The 17,596-nt window shown below is 44.4% G+C and overlaps 1 protein-coding gene across 3 annotated transcripts in view; it reads left to right on the forward strand.

Annotated features, from left to right (window-relative positions):
* PTPRG (protein tyrosine phosphatase receptor type G) overlaps positions 1-17,596 on the forward strand; it is a 415,376-nt gene that overhangs the window by 318,194 nt on the left and 79,586 nt on the right. For all 3 annotated transcript variants that reach the window (XM_074602189.1, XM_074602190.1, XM_074602191.1), the window contains 4 exons: positions 10,190-10,374; positions 12,414-12,522; positions 14,245-14,294; positions 16,657-17,455. In XM_074602189.1, the coding sequence (XP_074458290.1) occupies positions 10,190-10,374; positions 12,414-12,522; positions 14,245-14,294; positions 16,657-17,455 (1,143 nt within the window). The remainder of the gene's footprint in view (positions 1-10,189; positions 10,375-12,413; positions 12,523-14,244; positions 14,295-16,656; positions 17,456-17,596) is intronic.

The raw sequence follows: 17,596 nt of genomic DNA on the forward strand, positions 1-17,596 counted from the left end.
CAGCTAATTTGAAGTAGTGTAGAGGGCTAATTTTTCACTTGGGAGTGAAAACTCCGGTTTTCTTTTGTGCTAGTATTTAGCAGGAAGAGTTTTCTTTCGTTCCATTATCTCATTCCTTCTGTTGGCAAAAGCTGATTTAAAACAGTTCTCTTGAGGACCGCTCGTATGCCTGGAATAAAAGCATACACATAAGCCCTCTGTTGAATCAGAGCCCACGAGCTGAGCTTAATTCTTAAGTTGACCCTGGAGCTGTTTTAAGAAACCATACAGATCATCTTTAAATATCTTACTTCTGAAATATACCATTCAGGTTAAATGCTGTTCAGCTATGTAATTGTAGCAACTGGTGGACTGATAATAAACCATCATACAACACTATTTTTTAAGAAGATTAAACTTTCAGAGATTCAAATGGATCGTGCTGTTAAATCATGCAGATCATCAGGCCTGTAAAATTTAAAAAGAGGGCTCATCAGTGTTTTGCAAAGTTAGAAGTTCTCCGTACAAGCATATTAAACGGGGAATGTATTTGTAAAATATTCATCAGATACTGTAAGTATCAGTGACAGTGGCAGTGTTTGATTTTTCGCACATGACCATGTTAAAATTGCTTCCTTTGCTCTCTGGCCTGTCCTCGGTGGCTCAGGACTGTGTTGCTCTGTCACATCACATACTGTGCTCATGCCTTTTTGTGGGCTGCTTTCAAGCAGTTGTGCTAGAGGGATTCCTAATTATTTATCAGTTTACATTGCTCTTATCAGAGTACATTGCTCTTCAGGGACAAATAGACAGAATTCTTACATAGAAGTCCATCCAGTTCAAGGACCTGAGTCTGCATGTTCCTTCCTACTTTGACATGTTGTCCCATCAAGCACAGATGCATTTACAAAACACCACCTCCTTCAGTAAAGGTGTAGGCATTGAAGCTTGGGAGGAAAAGGTGTTTCATTTCCTTGTTTTAGGTTGTACCCCATGTGCAACAATATTTTCCCATTTTATTTTGCTGCTGATTAGGACCATCAAACGTCGTTTCTTTCTCTTTATGTTTTTTAACACTGGGGAAAAAAAAACCAAACCTTTAACCTTTCTGTCTCATTAAACGTGCTGCAAGCCTCACAACACTTAAACAAGCATCCCATGTGAGGGGCTCTTGACATCAGAGTTTTCTTTCACAGATGCCTGATTACTTCCCCAAAGGTGTCTGATTACTCTTTGCTGGAGTCTCAAATGATGCTGTTTCCCATCAGTGGGAATTCGCCTTAGAGTACCATCTCTAATTATGATCCTAGACTAAGTTAAATAACGAGCAGTCATAAATTCACTCTAGTAAAACTTACTTAGCTTTGGACTCTAAATTAACAGCTGGGACGTTTCTCTAGTAGTGTACGGGCAATCATTTTCCGTACTGTTCTTTGTTAAGCGGTAGCGATACGCAGTTTGGAAGTCCTTGTAACTTAATGCCACTAAAATGTGGATAGGAGATATTTGGATTGGATTTTCCCTCCCGCGTGCCTTGCGCTGGAGGCATGGCTCCAGCTATCGACCTGCAGTCAAAGGCACAGCACTGCTCAAGCAAAGCAGTTCAGTTCATATTCACTATTTCACGGCTTCTGACATCAGAAATGAAACTAAGGCCTCCTACGAGAGTATTGCCTTTTCCGCATCCTTGCGTTGGAGTGCACCTCCGCTGCAGCAGCATCCCAAGTTCTGGAGAGTCAGTGCAGTGACATCATCATTTGGAGGCCGCTAGTTTAGAGCATTGTCGGCAGTGTTTCTGAATGAGAACAAGTTATTTGTCTCATTTATAGCCTCTGTTATTACTCCTAGTAATTTGTTTTTGCTTTCTAAACGCCCGTGTTTTATGAGGACTCTCTCCAAACAACTTTGCAGTCTCTTCGTACCCTCGGGTTCTCTCTGGGAGGCCAAGAAGAGCATTAGGCAGAGAAGTTCGGCTCTTGCAGAATGTCATTTATGTATTTTAGTCAAACCTAAATGACCACAAACCGAAATTACCAAACTTAAATACTCTATAGCAATAATCTGTCCAAAACAACAACCTAGTAAATGTAAATTCAAAATTATATACAATTGAAATCTTAACTTGGGATTGCTAAAACAAAATTATAACTATTTATTTTCTTTAAATATCTCAGGGAAAACGACAATAAGCAACAACCTTTTAAAGTTAATTGACAATATGTTTACCATTACAGTTGATGGTTTTGTCCTTTGGAAGAATCTTGGAAGATTTCTTCATGGATTAACAGCTCCTTCCCAGTTTACTTGGATAATTAGACTTTTCCTACTTTCCTTTTTTATTTCGTTTTTTCTTGAAGATTATCCGTTCCCGGTTCCATTCCCCTTTAAGCAGGTCAGCGCGCTGCTACGGCGTGCTGGTGCAGATGAATCTGTGTATCATTAGCAGGATTTCTGTTGGTGCAGCGGACTGGCTCGGTGCGAAAGGTTGCACTTGAGGGTGGTAACACCGTGCTGCTAATTGCTTGCCCTGCATCTTCTTTGCACTGCGGACCTGCCCAGCTGCCCGAAGCCTCCGTGCACCAAGCAAACGTACTCACCTATTGCTGCGAGGGTCTCTTTTGACGCGCACCTCAAGTACCTGCCTTAATGACATTTTAGGCAGAAACCAGCGCCCTCCTCCTGCATATCTCATCCCTTCCACCTCGCCCGTGTCTTGCTCTGCAGCACTGGGTCCTCATCTGGGCAGTTGTCTTGGAGCACGTCATGCAAAGGCAGGAAAGGACAGGCTGCAGCCTTCCAAAGAGTCTCAGATCAGTCAGGTGGAAAGCAAAGCATTTCAGGAAAAAAATCCTGCCCATTTTGAGGGGGAATCAGGTACAAAAAGGTGTGGTGCCTATGTCTGACATAGGTCTCATGCTTCCCCTCGCAGTGGCTCTGTTCTGCAGGGTTCTGTTCTCACCTGTAGTAACTTCGGTTGTAATGTGAGCAGCGCATGTGTCTCTGCCTGAACGTAGTGGACAGCTTACCAGTAGGTTTATTAATAAAGAGTAAGTAAGTGCTGCACTTTTCTAGAGTTTATAAAGGGCCCAAACCAAAAGAGCAAGAGGAATTAAGTGCGAAAGCTTAAGTATGGTTTGGGTTCACAGCTGCCACTAAAGCTGAAAAGGCTGAGTGCTTGTAAGGGAGCTTGATGATTTATTCCATTTACACCTGCAGGGAATTCCTTTCTGCACTGCCTACCTGCCGGTCCAGCATAAGTACTGATTTTAATTTCAGTCTTGACAGTACTTTGGACCGTGAGTGCCCGCAGCTCATCCCTTGTGTAGGAAAAAGCCTCCAGAAGCTATGAAAGGGAAGCTGCTTTCCCGGTCTGATTTTGGGCATCCTTCAGGTACGTACTGGGATGCTCTACCAGTCCTGTTGGCTTGTTCTTCCTATGCTCCCCGGTCCAAGCAACCCTCGCCAGGACATTGGAAAGGTTGGCTTGGCTAACATGGCAAATACATGTCCTTCTGGCAGAAAATCCTCCTTTCTCCCCCACTTGATGCAGCACATGCTACAGAATGCGATCCCACATGTTGCATCAGACGCACTACATAAATAAGGACACGGGTGTACATTTTAAATACAAGGCACCCTCTGTGTACGTGTGCACGGGTGCAATATAAGCACAAAACTTGCAGGGCAGATCCCTGGCGGGCATCGGTTTAGCCCAGCGTGGTATCTGATGGTGCAAGGCCGATCTGCACCCGCTGACGATTCAGGCCACAGCTGTAGAAACAGTATTTGTGAAATATATGAAATATTTGGGCTCAGACACAGCGTAGTAAAACACACAGTCCATGCCTTTCAGTAAAACAGGGTCTGTTGCTGTGATGCCATGGAAACTCAAATGCTACGAAGCAAGCCGTACAGGAATGAATCCAAACGGCGGTTGTGCGTTCACCTCGGGAAGCGGGCAGGCAGCAGGGGGGCAAAACTCAGCTTGGCTGGAGCCCCTCCGTCGGAAGGGCCCCACGTGCCGGTTTGCTCCTGAGGTTATTTCACAGGGCTCATAAAACAAGTGCGGCGTCTGTCCGTGTCCCTCACACCTTAAGAAACAACCCTGTCTGTTTGAAGCATAGTGAAAGGTAAGAGCAGGGAAGATAAATAGTCTGTCTCCTAGCTACATTCTGCCTGTGGATTGAAGTAGATCAACACAAATATTTGTGTGTGCGGCATGCTCCGGAGCCTGCAAATGCCTACTGGCAAAGTGCAGGCAAAGGTAAAGGAAAAATGTGTGCCTCTCTTTAAAGCAATTATCCTTATATATTAATAATGTCATTTATAAGCTCTCTGAGAAGTTAACAATGTACACTAAAGCAAAGCAAGAAAAATTGCAAACATTTAGTAAAAGGAGAAGGGGGAAAATGTTGTAAAGTATGCCTCTTAGCACTTTGCTATGTGTTAAAGCCTGTGTTGTCTCTGCGTATGATCCTCGTAGTCTATTTGTTATCCTTTGGGAGCACAGCCCTCACTGAACTCTAAGATTGAATCCGACAGCCCAAAGAATGCTGCTGTTTGTTATGGATCAGAGTCTCTTCCCAGGCACTTCCACTGAGTCACGCCAATGCCAGGTAGCTGAATCTGGGACTGTTATCACTTCCCTTACCATGGCGCTGATGGCATGGCACTGAAACCAAGTGTGAGTTTTCTCATTGCAGTATAGCCCGTATTTCTGCATTTCAGGGCTTATTTGAAGTTTGGGCATCTAATAATGAAAAGGAATATATATGCATGTGTATATAGATGCATGTAGTTGAAAGTATTTTTCGTCCCTTCTCTCTTGGCATCACTCTTGTCTGCAGTCAGGTTCCTGGGGGCCACAGAGCTGAGTGAACTCAATGCAGTATTTTGCCAATAGAACATCAATGACAGTTCTCAGGCTTTTCTGAAATCAGCTGGGAGAAAAACTTGTGTCTGAGTTGGGTGTCGTTACGGTAACAGCAGTAAGTGGTCCTTCTGTCCCGCAGGACTGGCCCTTCCAGCTCCTTCCCAGTGCCGGGGCAGAGGGGAAAGAAACACCCTCTTTGCCCAAGAGCTTGGCCACCAATTCGTTTGCCCTTATGGGGAAGAAAGGCATGAAACCCCCATACTGACCTCTCAGTTTCTCCCCTACTGAGTGTGTAGGAAGAAATGCCCCGTCTGCCATCCTCTGGGCCCCTCCTTTGTGAGGGAGAAACACTGTTTCCTGCCACTCGTCCCATGCACATGAGAAAAAGGAGGAGAAGTGAATCCCCTTCTCAGTTTATGGCCGGGAGCTGCCACCCAGAGCAAGACCAGACCCTTGTCCCTGTGTTGTAGCTACCTCTGAGCAGTCCTGAGCCAGTAACGTGCTTTGGGCACATCCTGATGCTGACGTTTCCTCCTTCCACGTATGAATTGCCTTAGAAGATCCCTGCCCATCTCGCCACAAGGGATTCAGGTCTTCACTGTCATGTTGGTTTTCTGTGCTGAAAATTGTCAGGGTTTCATCACACTACGCGTATCCCACTGTGCCGAAGAGAGGAACGGCAGTTTTGCATTGCTGAGACGTGCAGCAGCAGGGAGAGAGTGGGATTTTCCAAAAGAGGGCATAGCACAGCTAGAAATAACTGCCTTTAAAGTGGTGACATTTTTATGCATGGAACAGGTAACTTAGAACATTTTTAGAGGATTTTATAAATCCCTCTGAGCCCAGTGCCGCTGGATTCATCATATGAGGCACCTGTTTTACAGGGAGAAGGTATACAGGAAATAACCAAATATTCTTATGCTCTTTCTACCTTTCCCTAAATAGCTCTTTTTATAATCGCAGGTAGCATATGCAAAAAGCATGATGAAACCCAGAAAGTTTGCCTGGGTTTGCATTTCTGTCCTTGGAAGAGAAATGTAGACTGCTTTAAAAAAAAAAAAAAAAAGCTGTAATACCTCTTACATGCCCTTTCTGCATGGTGTATCTTCCTGAGCGTATCTTATTATCAGTGGTTAATTTTTGCAAAACAATAAGCCCCCTTTTTTGATTTCAGCTCTTTGAAATGGAGCTGCCAGGAGCTTTTGGATTAAGCTTTATCAGGCTTCAGTTAGGAAAGCCTCGTGGAGGTTACGTAGCCAAATACAACATACAAATCAAATTATGGGAGAGATGAATGCAGAGTTGTTAAATTAATTTTGTTTGTTCCAGCCCATTGGAATGTTTTTAACATGAAGAAAATAATTCTCTGCTGTATGGCTGGCCTGGCCAGCGCTTAGGACTGTATTAGCATGCTACATTTGTCTGCGAGTGGCGAACAGGTTTTCTCCAGGCTTGAGTGAGCCCTGGAAGACAAGGCTAGCCAAGATGCTGGCTTGCCCCCTGCCTTCCCCGGCGGGCTGATCTGCAGAGAAAAGACTGTGTCAAGCTCGCAGACAGCCCCGCACATGGCCAACAGCTGGAAATGCCGGCTGAGGCTGCCCTGTGTCAGGTCAGAGGGCTTCCTCCAGATCTCCAGATGCGCCCGCACAGCCCTCCCTCTTCTGCAGGACTTTTCCATAAGGCAGGAGCCAGCACATTTGCCAGGTTCCCAGTTCAGGTCATCCCCAACAGGAGGGTGATGGGGTTTTTTTCCACTCCGAGAGATCTGAGGCGTGCCATGCTCGGGGCATTGCTGCCTGCTGCAAGGCATCATGTCCCTGGTACCGCGAACGCGCTTGCCTGTCGAGTGCCTCTAGTGTAGCCCTGTGGCCTTGGCAAAGCTTTTCTGCCTCCAGGAGTCCTGGCACGGGCGATCTGCTAGCCAGATTTGGTGTCCCACTAGACCTTCGCAGGACCAGCTCAGGTATCTCTCTGCTCAGTACTGCATTACACCACAGAAAGTCATCCTGAAAGCCCCCTCAATATTTTTATTTTCCCTTAGGATCTGAATTTAAAAGAGGGCATTAGTAATATTTTTTTCTAAAAATAGCTGAAATGCTGTTTCAGTGTGAAATCATGCTGGCTGTTGGTTTCGGTTCTTTTTTTTTTCCTCAAGCAATCATGAATTCACAGGCTTTTTTTGCGTATTTAGCCTGGTTTTAAAAAAAAAGAAAAGCTTGTGTTTCTCTTTAGGGTGTCCTGATTCAATTCAGAGGAATATACACACTTCACCCTCCATGTCCTGACCTCTTCTTGCATTTCTCTGTCTTTCAGCTGCACGTTTTGCAAAATCAGTAGAGGTTCTTTAGCACCTTAAAAAAAAAAAAAAAAGAAAGGAGCCTGCAGTTCTTTCTGTCTTCTTTCAAAAAATCCAAGGCACACAGGGTATTGAAAGGAAAATTAGATCTCTGGAAAATGCCAGTTGTTTTATAGATGGTCAAATCATTACACTTTTTTTCTTGCCTTTCAGACATTTGCTATGTTATTATGTATCACTTTAATTAAATCATCAAATTGAATTATTGGATTAAATGTTTTTTTATTCCATTGTGTCCTGGGCAGGTTTGGTTAAATTAATCAAACCATATGTTTCATTTTATAAAGAAAATTTCTTTTTTGCCCATTCATAATCTGTTAAGAAAAAGCAAAAAAGTGGCTGAACAGAAAAGGTTGGTTATTACTTAATTACATTAGGTACTGTGACGTGCCTTGGAGTAATTGGAACAAAGTCATACTAAGTCATGAAAACTTTCTGATATTTACTGTGAAATAGCAGTGTTGTGAATTCAGTCTCCGTTTAGCTGACTGTGAATGAGGTTTGTCCTCATCACAACTTGTCTCAGTGAAGTCACTGGAGTCACTCAGCCACTTAAAAGTGCTCATGACCTTCTTGGATCAGGGTGCAGGAACAGGGAGGGTCTCCTAACTTTGAGTCTGCGAGTCTCCTATTTACCCTTGGGAAATACCCACTTCTTTCCTCTGATTGGCACGAGCTATTCTGAATGGCATCAAAGGAGTGGCATGGAATAGAGGATGTGACGGTCCCTTCTCCCTCGGGTGGCTTGGGGTCCTTGTCTGAAAAACAGCTGGCTAGCCATGGTTCAGAGGGCTGTTGCAATTAAGGCAGATCTCCCTGTCTCTCGTGAAGGTTACCTGGGTGAATTCTTTCTAAAACAATTTGATGCGCGATTACTTTAAATCTGGAGGAGGAGGACTGGATAAGACTTTTGGGTCTCGGTAGTCCTTCACCCTGCGCTCCTATCTCTGATAGGATTTGATTAGGTAGAGCGATAAAGGCTGGCCTGGCATTTTGAAGCGTTAATTCTGTGATGACAAAGGGCTTCAAAGGGGGCAGTTATGATTTATTGGTGCAGTTATCAATAAACAGTGATGTCAGTGAGAATTGATCTGACTATCTCAGCAGAAAGAGGTGAGCATGGAGAGGCATATCAAGGATCCTGAAGCTCTGTAAATAGTGACAACAGCAACTACTTTCAGCTGTGCCCTCTCGGCCGGGTCCTGGCCACCTTCATGCCGTGCTCTGCAGCACCCTGGCTCTGTGGGCTCCCTGCAGAGACCAAGAGGGAAGGGGTCTGCAGGCAGCAGACCAAGGTGTTGCTTCTGGCTTTGTGGCATTGCCAGCAGAATGCCTATTTGGTCCCTTCAACTCAGTGTAAATAGAAACTCATGTTGGTTTTGTCAACAATTTGAGGTACCGCAGGTTTGTTTGCTTTGCTGGATCATCCTTCTGGGTTGAGCAGAAGGATCTACTGGCAAACTGCGAGATTGTCACTACTCATGGCAGGAGCAAGCACCAAAGATCTTTCCTGCCCAAGCATATTTCTGCAATATATATTCTCTTGTTCGGGCTAGCTACAAACATGTGAGTTATAGCTGCACAAATATATTTGACAGGTATTTTTCTATTGTACTGGTAATATTTGTGTTTACAGCATTTGATCATTTTTATTTAGGAACTGTAGCTATTTCAGTAATGTAACAGCAGAGCAACATGACCAACCTGCAAGTCCAGGCATAGGAATAGATATTTCTCCCTTTCAGTGCTGCCAGGACTCTTCAGAAGTGAAATAATGGCCAAATATACACACAGTCGCGTACCTGCAGAGTGCAAACAAGCTGAATGTGTTGGCTTTAAACGGAAAAGTCGTATTGGGAAAAATAATTCTGCAAAGAGTGTCAGCGTGATGGGCTGGGTGACACTTTGACTTTTCCTGGCAGAAGAGACCAGCTCCTTTGCCACGGCACATGTGTTTAGGTATCATTGCAAGTGATTTTTCTTGGTTCAGAGTTTATATTGGGAAAGAGAATGTGAGAATCTGTCCTGAATTGTGTATTTTAAACATGATTTTTAAAGCTCAGAAAAAAATCTAAACTCTTTATAGTTGAGAAGCGCAGGATATAGTTTTTCGGTAGCATATGAGTGCCCTCTAGTGTTCTTCATTAGTACCCTGACTTTTACATTTCAGTGGCTTCAAAAGTGTTTTTTTCAGCGTCTGGGAGTGGGCTGAGCGCACCCCACTCCTCCTGGGGTGTACGGGCTACCTTTGCGCCTGGGCTTGGTCTTCTCTGGAGAAGTTTGGGGTTTGGTGTCTACAGTAAGCAGAAGCCGTATTTTTGCCCGCTGGTTAAGCTGTTCCTCTGCCGATCGATGTCCCCACCAACTTAATCTTGGGTGAGAGGTAACTTGTGCCTCCCCACTGCAGGCAGGGTTAGGAAGGCAGGGCTTTGGGAGCCTGGCTGGGGAGTTCCCCTGCCTGTTACGAGAAGGAGGTGGCCAAGGACCATCAAGTGCCACTCTTCCCTGTGCTGGTGATATATTACTGACAAACAGTTGAGAACCTGTGAAGGAAAACATATAGAAAGAGGAGTATAAAGTAACTTCTGCTCTTGTGCAAAAATGTACTGGGTTAAGAGGAAAACACTTACTGACCCAATAGCGTCACATTTTTAGATGTTGCAACTATTTCCAGGGCCTGCAGAACACACCACATTATTTATCCCCTTCATACAGCAGGAGGCTGTGGGCTAGGAAAGAAGTCGAGAACTAAGCAACCTGCCTGCAGAGAATGGATTCTCTCACTCCCTTTACTCTGGAGAGCAGAAGGCAGCTCCAGGTGGTATTAAATCCCATTGGTCTCAGTAGATTGCAGTCTAAGCTATTACTGTAGGCAAGGGCATTAAAGAAAAAAACTGGCTCTTAGAGTGAGGCACAGTTCTTCCTATTTGTTATCTCTCGTTTATTTAAGAGAGCTTCATGTTTGTTCCTTCTTTTTTTAGCTTGCAGCACTCCCCCGGTCAACATGAAAGTGCAGCCTGTGAACAGGACGGCATTGCTTGTAACCTGGAACCAACCAGAAACCATCTACCACCCTCCGATCATGAACTACATGATCTCCTACAGCTGGACTAAAAATGAAGATGAAAAAGAGAAGACTTTCACCAAGGACAGTGACAAGGACCTGGTAAAACCACAGCATCAGCCCCAGGCATATGTATCAAGCTATCCTTATATTGTTATTTTCTCAGTGGAAGGAAGTAGAGGAGGAAAGGAGTTGTTACCTTCAAGATAGGCTAGAGTTTAACTCACACTGAATTGCTATTAAAATGTTCGGCATTAGTTGAACGTTGTGTAACAGACTACCCAAAACACTGGAGTGTGAATTTATAGTTTATGTGAGTACATAAAGGACTAAATCTGCAGACACTTTTTCATATACTGTTGCTGAGAAGCAGCTGGCTCAGGAAATAGTTATGCACTTAATACCTTTTGGCTTGTGTTCAGCTCACAGATTTTCACATTAAAAGCCCGATCCCCCAAAATCTGCTCCCAGGCTCAGGCCTTTCACTGTGTGTAGCCCCATGCAGTCTTTGGAGCAGTTTCTGGCAGTGCGTGCCACCATCAGTAGGAGTTGCATGGTCAGGGCTAGAAGATAAATGCGGAGTGGCCCTGTACAAGCACTGCCTACGTTTGGCGGTGGGAGAAAAAGAAGGGAAGAGCAAGACAGTTCCAGAACAGATGGAAAACATTGATCTATCTCCTCCATTTAGGATTTGATCTGCTTGTCATTCTTGTCTAAGTGGAAGCAAGTATTGTACCGGTCTTTAACATTCTCTGCATATAAAATCAAAGTGACATATTCAGGTTTGAAAGGCCTCCGTTTATTGTTAATCAAAGAAAGCCTCTAGAATAATGAAATTGGTAATTGTATATGCACATGAAAAATGCAGCAGCACAGAGTGTTATTCCTAATGACTGTTATCATATTTTTTTTTTCACATACACAGTCCTCTGGGCCCATTCAATCAGTTATACAATAATACTTCTCTTATTCCCTTAGATGAAGATTCTTTTACTTCATTTCCATTTATATTTTCAATTTCCCCACTAGACATTGTTATCTGGGTCACTTTAGGGAACGATGTGCCTCACGAAATCAGAAAGGAATCTATTGAAAGGCACCCAAGGTTATGATGTATTGTAACCTCTCTCTTGTCATAACTTCACACTCTTAAGGGAGATTTTTTTTAATCAGGTATAAGGAGGAGAGCCTTAATCAGCAAAAATGAGGTGGGCACAGTAACAGCATCCTGTTTTATGTAAAAGAAATAATTAAAAGTGCAGGGGATGTGATGGAGTGATAGCTTGAAAATAAATTGCAGTGAGACCCTGTGCGGTGCAGCAGAGCTTGGAGGTTAAGAAAGCAATGACAGATTAGTCTATTTTAGGGGCAAAAGGAAAAAAACCTCTTTTTCAGAGGAAAATGCAATTTGCTTTCAGTGCTCTGGTACAGGCAGCTAGGCTGTCCCGTCTTGAAGCAGAGCTAGACAGTGTTTTGCTAAAGAGATCACTGGTATTTCAAGTGACCCACAGGTTTTTTTGAAATTGCAAACGCACTTCAAGTGACTGCCGCTGTCTGCTGCAAGACGTGAACTGATGTGATCATGGACTAAGGCCACACAAAAGAGTAGCTGCAAGGCAGCAAGGCAGTGTCTCGGGTGTAAAAGTACGCAGGGACCTCCCATTGCAGGGTGCCAAGCCATCGTATTAGACAGGCCACCAGCATCAAATCGCCATAGCGAGTTTGTCGCAAAATAAATAGTCCATTTGAACATACAGTGACTTTTCTGGGCTTATCCCAGGTTGGGACTTGGATCTCCACCTACCGAAACCTCATTTTGATTCCTGTAAGGTCAGTTTTTAATGAGGAGAGCAGAAATTTTCAGGCATGAAGGCTGTCATGAGAGTAGATGTGGGATGTGTTCATTTCTTTCTCACGGGCAGAGTCAGCAGAGTCTGGGTGCATCACTTTTATCCCAGGGAAGTCCTTTGACGTTGGTCTTACCCTCTTCCAGGGGTCCAGTGAATATTTCTGTTTAGAAATGAGTTTGTCTTATGTGGCAGAAATGTCCTGTGTTAGTGCAATGCTTTTTATATTTCAAAGTGATCGTGGACAGTACTGTGGGGGTAAAAAACTGAATAATATCTATTTTTTTTAAACAGAAGGCCATCATTAGCCATGTCTCACCTGACATCCTTTATCTGTTCAGAGTTCAAGCAGTTTGCCGAAATGAAATGCGTAGTGACTTTAGCCAGACTATGCTCTTTCAAGGTAAAAAACCCACATACATATTTTTACATTATGACTCTTTGTGTGTTTAACATTTTCTTTGCAGAGTGCAATATGGTGTGGAGTGATTTCAGAAGATGTATGCATGCATGTAGGCAATGCTAATTTCAGATTGTGGCTAGTGACTTTGTCAGAGTCCTATTTCTAGTGATGGGGGATTGCCTACACATCTCTGCTGGCAGGGTTCATCAGGTCTGAGGAGAATTCAGAGCTTTTCTTGGTACTAGTTTTCTAAAACAAATTCATCAGAGGCACAGCTATAGCAGAATGTGAGTCTGATCGGTGCCTGTTTTATGTAAAGAGGAAAGGAGATCAGTCCTACCTTGACAACCACATGTGGAGATGTTCAGGTTTTACCATGCACACAACCTCAGTGATTTCCAAAACATACAAATTTAAACGAAAGCTGAAGAACTGGATCCTAAGCTGTCCTTTGTCATGGATTGCCTTTTAAGTTTATCGGAGAAATCTGGTAAAGCTAAGACTTGGTAGAAGAACTTGATGATTTTTGATTTTTTAAGTGCTGAAGTTTTGCTACTTCCTAGGAATTTATTACTACCTTTTTTTTTTTTCATTAAGTAGGGCAAAATTCAACTCTGCTGAGAGCACTCCCTCCCAGTCCAGTTTACAGATATAGAAACCTTGGAAGGGGTAATGGAAAACCAAAACAAGCAGAGAGTTAAAAATTTAAATACTTAAGGTGAAGCAAAGAGTTAAGTCACTTGGGTCTGATGTTGTGTATGGAACAAAATAAGAGGAGCATTTTTAAGTGTGATTTTTGGAAAATGTGGAGGTTTTAGTCCTACTCTGTTAGCACTTAGCATCTGAAGGATATCAGGTTGTAGACACAACTTAGTTCTGTTCCGGTGTCATGCCACAGTGTTAGCAGCATTGCTGGGAGAGCAAGGATCAGACAGCAAATGTCCTATCCAAGCAATATCTCTCATACAGCTCTCAGTTTCGGAGTATCTCAGCATAGTGTTCTGGGCTTCACTTTAAGTGCCAAGCAGAAGTCAGAAACTTGTATATTGCTGATTATGGCCTTTTTCAGCAAATGATAGAATGGAAAAATTCTTTGAAATTTGACCATGATACCTATTTAATTACTGTTAAGAGCAAATCATTATTGACTGTTTTGCTGGATACTCTTTGGGTACTCTAGCCCAGCGTTCAAAGCACTGGAAGCGACACAGGCATCTGCAATGGGAATAGATGTTGCGTTTCTTTCCACATCTCCCCGAAAAGGACCTGGTCTTCTAATTTTTGGCTGTACCCAAGATCTAACCTAGAAAAGGAATCCACTTGAGCTTTCAAAACATTCTTCAGAGGCTGATTATAGTTGTAGTTCAGATAAACAGCACTAAATAATGATAATATTATCATAAGGGCAGAAAAAACTATTATCATCAGCTGCTCTGGCTTCCTGTGAGTCAGGACGTTTTATCCAACTTGGGTTTGAAGGAGAGCATGTGTTTTCTGACGGTACACTTAAACTGGCATTGCCAGGTTTAAAGACAGACAAATCTCTCTTTACACACAAGTACAAAGTAAGGTAAGTAATACCAAAAACAAGCGGAATTGCTTTCACTCCAAACTGACACCTGCATACCTATTTTGTAGCAGCAATATTGAGCAACTGTTTAGCAATTTTAGCGATGCCTCCCTTCCCAGTCCGCTGACGCCCAGTTGTTCTTTGCTTCTCAGCTAACACTACTCGAATTTTCGAGGGGACCAGAATTGTGAAAACAGGAGTGGTAAGTCGTGGCCATAAATCCCTGCGGAGCGCGGATGGGCAGCGGGAATTCAGGGCGGCATTCCCACCAGGTGGCAGCACAATGTTGTAAATCTGCGGCAGGAGAGGGCTTTCCTGGGGAAGGTGGTTGTTCAGACCCTCCACAAAAGGTTTTATAACGTCCCTAAGATACTGGGGTTTGGGTTTCCAGCTTCATGCTCCGAGAGGCTTTGACCACTGGAGAATCAAGGGTTAAAAAATCTTCCCAAATACCTGTTGAGCTCATTTGTAATCTTAATGATGGCTGTGGAAATAAATTTAATTTCTTTTATTAACTATATGACCAGAAATATATGCAACAGGAGTAAGACTTCACGCATCTTTGATCTTCCAGTGCTCTAAGGATACCTGCTTTTGTGTGAATAAAGCCTTAACAAGCTCTTTGTAGCTCAGGTGAGGCTCTAACGAGTCACTGAAGCTGACTTTTGTCTTCCAGAATAAGAAATATTGATACATTTACAGTAAAACTGCAATACAGTGTTTCAGTTTTGAAAGCGCCTTATTGGGTTATTTAACATAAACCATACATAACCTACATTTCTTGGTATTTGGTATGCTGAATTGTTCAGTCAAATTTATGGACCGAATTCATACTATTGAATTTACTCTAAGTACGTGCTTCTGATTTTTTCCTGTTCCATTTTGATGTACTCCCTAGTAAGCAAATAACATATACAAAGCTTGAATTTGAATGATTAATGTTTGTTTAATGATGTATAGAGGTATGCTGGACGTAGAAAATCTGCTGTCAAATTTTAATATTCAGTCCAGCTTTGAGACTGTAAATGCCAGCGAAAAGCAAATCTCACAGTGCCTTAGGGATTCGCACTGATAAGTATCCCGAATGTTTAGATGCTTATTTAAAGTTTTGGCTTGAAATCTCTGAAGTACAGGTTTTCTTCTGAGATCTCAGGTTCTCTGTGATTGCAGCTGGTCAAAAATAACGCGAGAAAGCAGCCTTTCTTGATTTGCTGCAGCATTTCAGCTACACGGCCTGCCTGAAACCAGGAATTGCAGAGAGATGCAGAAATACTGTTAAGTTATAAATTTCAGTTCCAAAAAAAAAACACTTGACAGTTTTGTTCAACGTTCAGTAGCACCCTTGTTTGTCCTTGTCTGATGTGTACCTTTCCAGCTAAAGCTCCTCTTCCTGATGAATTCAGTAACGTGAGGCATTTCAGAGGGAGCCTGGTCAGGTTGTCCGGGCAGAACTACTGACCCCGGCTCTTCCACAGGATTACTCCTTGTCCTTAGTCAGCTCACTTCAGTGTCTTCCTCTGCATGTAATTCATGAAGGGGATTGACTTGCCTAGTTGTTTAAGTGTATACTAAGTTTTTTTAATCCCAGTAGAACATACATGTGTGTCCACAGAGGCCCACGTGTGAGCCTGCATGCACTGGGTTGACAGAATAATAGTGGCCAGGTGCAGAAGATGCAAAGTCCATGGTTCATTCCCTGCTTCCTCTCAGCTCCCTGAGGGAAGTGGGCAGTGCCAGCCCTGGCTCTGGGTCGCTGGTGGTGGCCAGGGAGAGCCCTGTGGATGGGGAAAGCTGAGTCTATATGTGTGTGCCGCAGCCTGGTGGTCCTGGTAGAGATCGTGGTGACTTGCTGAAGGGCTGCTGATGCTCTCCAAGTCCTTCACGAGTACCCAGCTGGCCGTGCTGCAGGTCGTTCCTAACAACAGCAATGCCTCACTGCAGCACCAGTGCTTAGGAGAATAATGATGATGGGTAAATTAAGGAAATAAAAATAGTACCGTTCAAGGCCCTCACAACGTGTGTGGGAAGACCCAGAGTTCCCTGTCAGAGCAGACCCACCAGCCGTGGATGCTCACGTTGGCAGCACAGGCCCTTATTTTGGGACAGCCCTTATGTAATGCTGTATTTTTAAACTTCTGTATTCTGAGGATTAAAGCACCATGAGTAATGCAGCTAAACTCATTAAACTCCTTTACATCCTCCTCACCCCTGAGAGGAAACATTACTCACAAGTCACCGGTGACGTGGGTGGAGAATGTCCCGCTGTAAAATAAAGATAAGGATAAAGATGTTTTTGATGATAATGATTTTTGGAAGTGGTGAATGCAGGGAGGTTTCCTCCCTTCGTGGTTTGCCATGTAGCTCTGTGGCATGTCCCGTTCCTGGCTGGGCCCTGCATCCAGCTGGTGTAAATCTCTCATTTTAAGAGAACAGCAACCAGAATGGCACGTGTGTGAAAAGGGAGGGAAAAGCATAAGAAAAATGACCCCAGGCAGCATGTCAGGACACCTGCTGATGCTCTCTGCTGTGTTTTCTTCCTCTCTGCTGCCGGTGACCTCCTCAAGCCCACAGCATCTCCTGCCTCCTCAGCTGACATGGCTCCCATCAGCTCTGGCTCCTCCACCTGGACCTCCTCGGGGCTCCCCTTCTCCTTCGTGTCCATGGCCACAGGGATGGGGCCCTCCTCCAGCGGCAGCCAGGCCACCGTGGCCTCAGTGGTGACCAGCACCTTGCTGGCAGGGCTGGGCTTCAGCGGTGGTGGCATCTCCTCCTTCCCCAGCAGCGTTTGGCCCACCCGGCTCCCTGCGGCGGCCGCCCCCAGCAAGCAGGCGGGACGGCCAGTGGTGGCCGCCACCGAGGCTGCTGCTGCCGCCTCCCCGGGGCCAGAGCGGGACTCGGCGCTGACAAAGGACGGCGAGGGAGCCGAGGAGGGGGAGAAGGATGAAAAGAGTGAAAGTGAGGATGGGGAGCGGGAGCACGAGGAAGAGGAAGAAAAGGATGCCGAAAAGAAGGAGAAAAACAGGGTGACAGCAGCCACGGAGGCACGCAATAGCACAGAGGCCAACGTGGCCACGGCTTCCCCCAACCGGACTGCTGAGGAGGAAGGAAATAAAACCATATCAGGTGAAGAGACAAACCAAAATGTTGCCCCCACAGCTGGAGGTCCCAAGGAGGAGAGCTTTGCCGAAGCAGGCACTCAGCCCCAGCTGCTCCCTTCCACCCAAGTGCCGCCAGCGTTCACCAACGAACTTTACCTGGGGAAGATCCCAAGAAGACCAGAGACAACAAGAAAACCTCCTCCAAAGGAGGACAGATTTCCAGAGGAATACCCTTCAGATAACAAATTCATCACCATTAACCCAGGTGAGTGACCTCCAGGGAAACTGTTTTTATCAGCATAAGACTGTTGGAAAGTTACACAAACCAAATTCCTTATTGATTTCCAGTAGATACAATAGTTTTGTGATGCCTGGCTTCCTCCGATGGGCAGGTCATCACAGGACG

The sequence above is a fragment of the Larus michahellis genome, chromosome 10, assembly GCF_964199755.1.
Source record: "Larus michahellis chromosome 10, bLarMic1.1, whole genome shotgun sequence".
Taxonomy (NCBI): Eukaryota; Metazoa; Chordata; class Aves; order Charadriiformes; family Laridae; genus Larus; species Larus michahellis.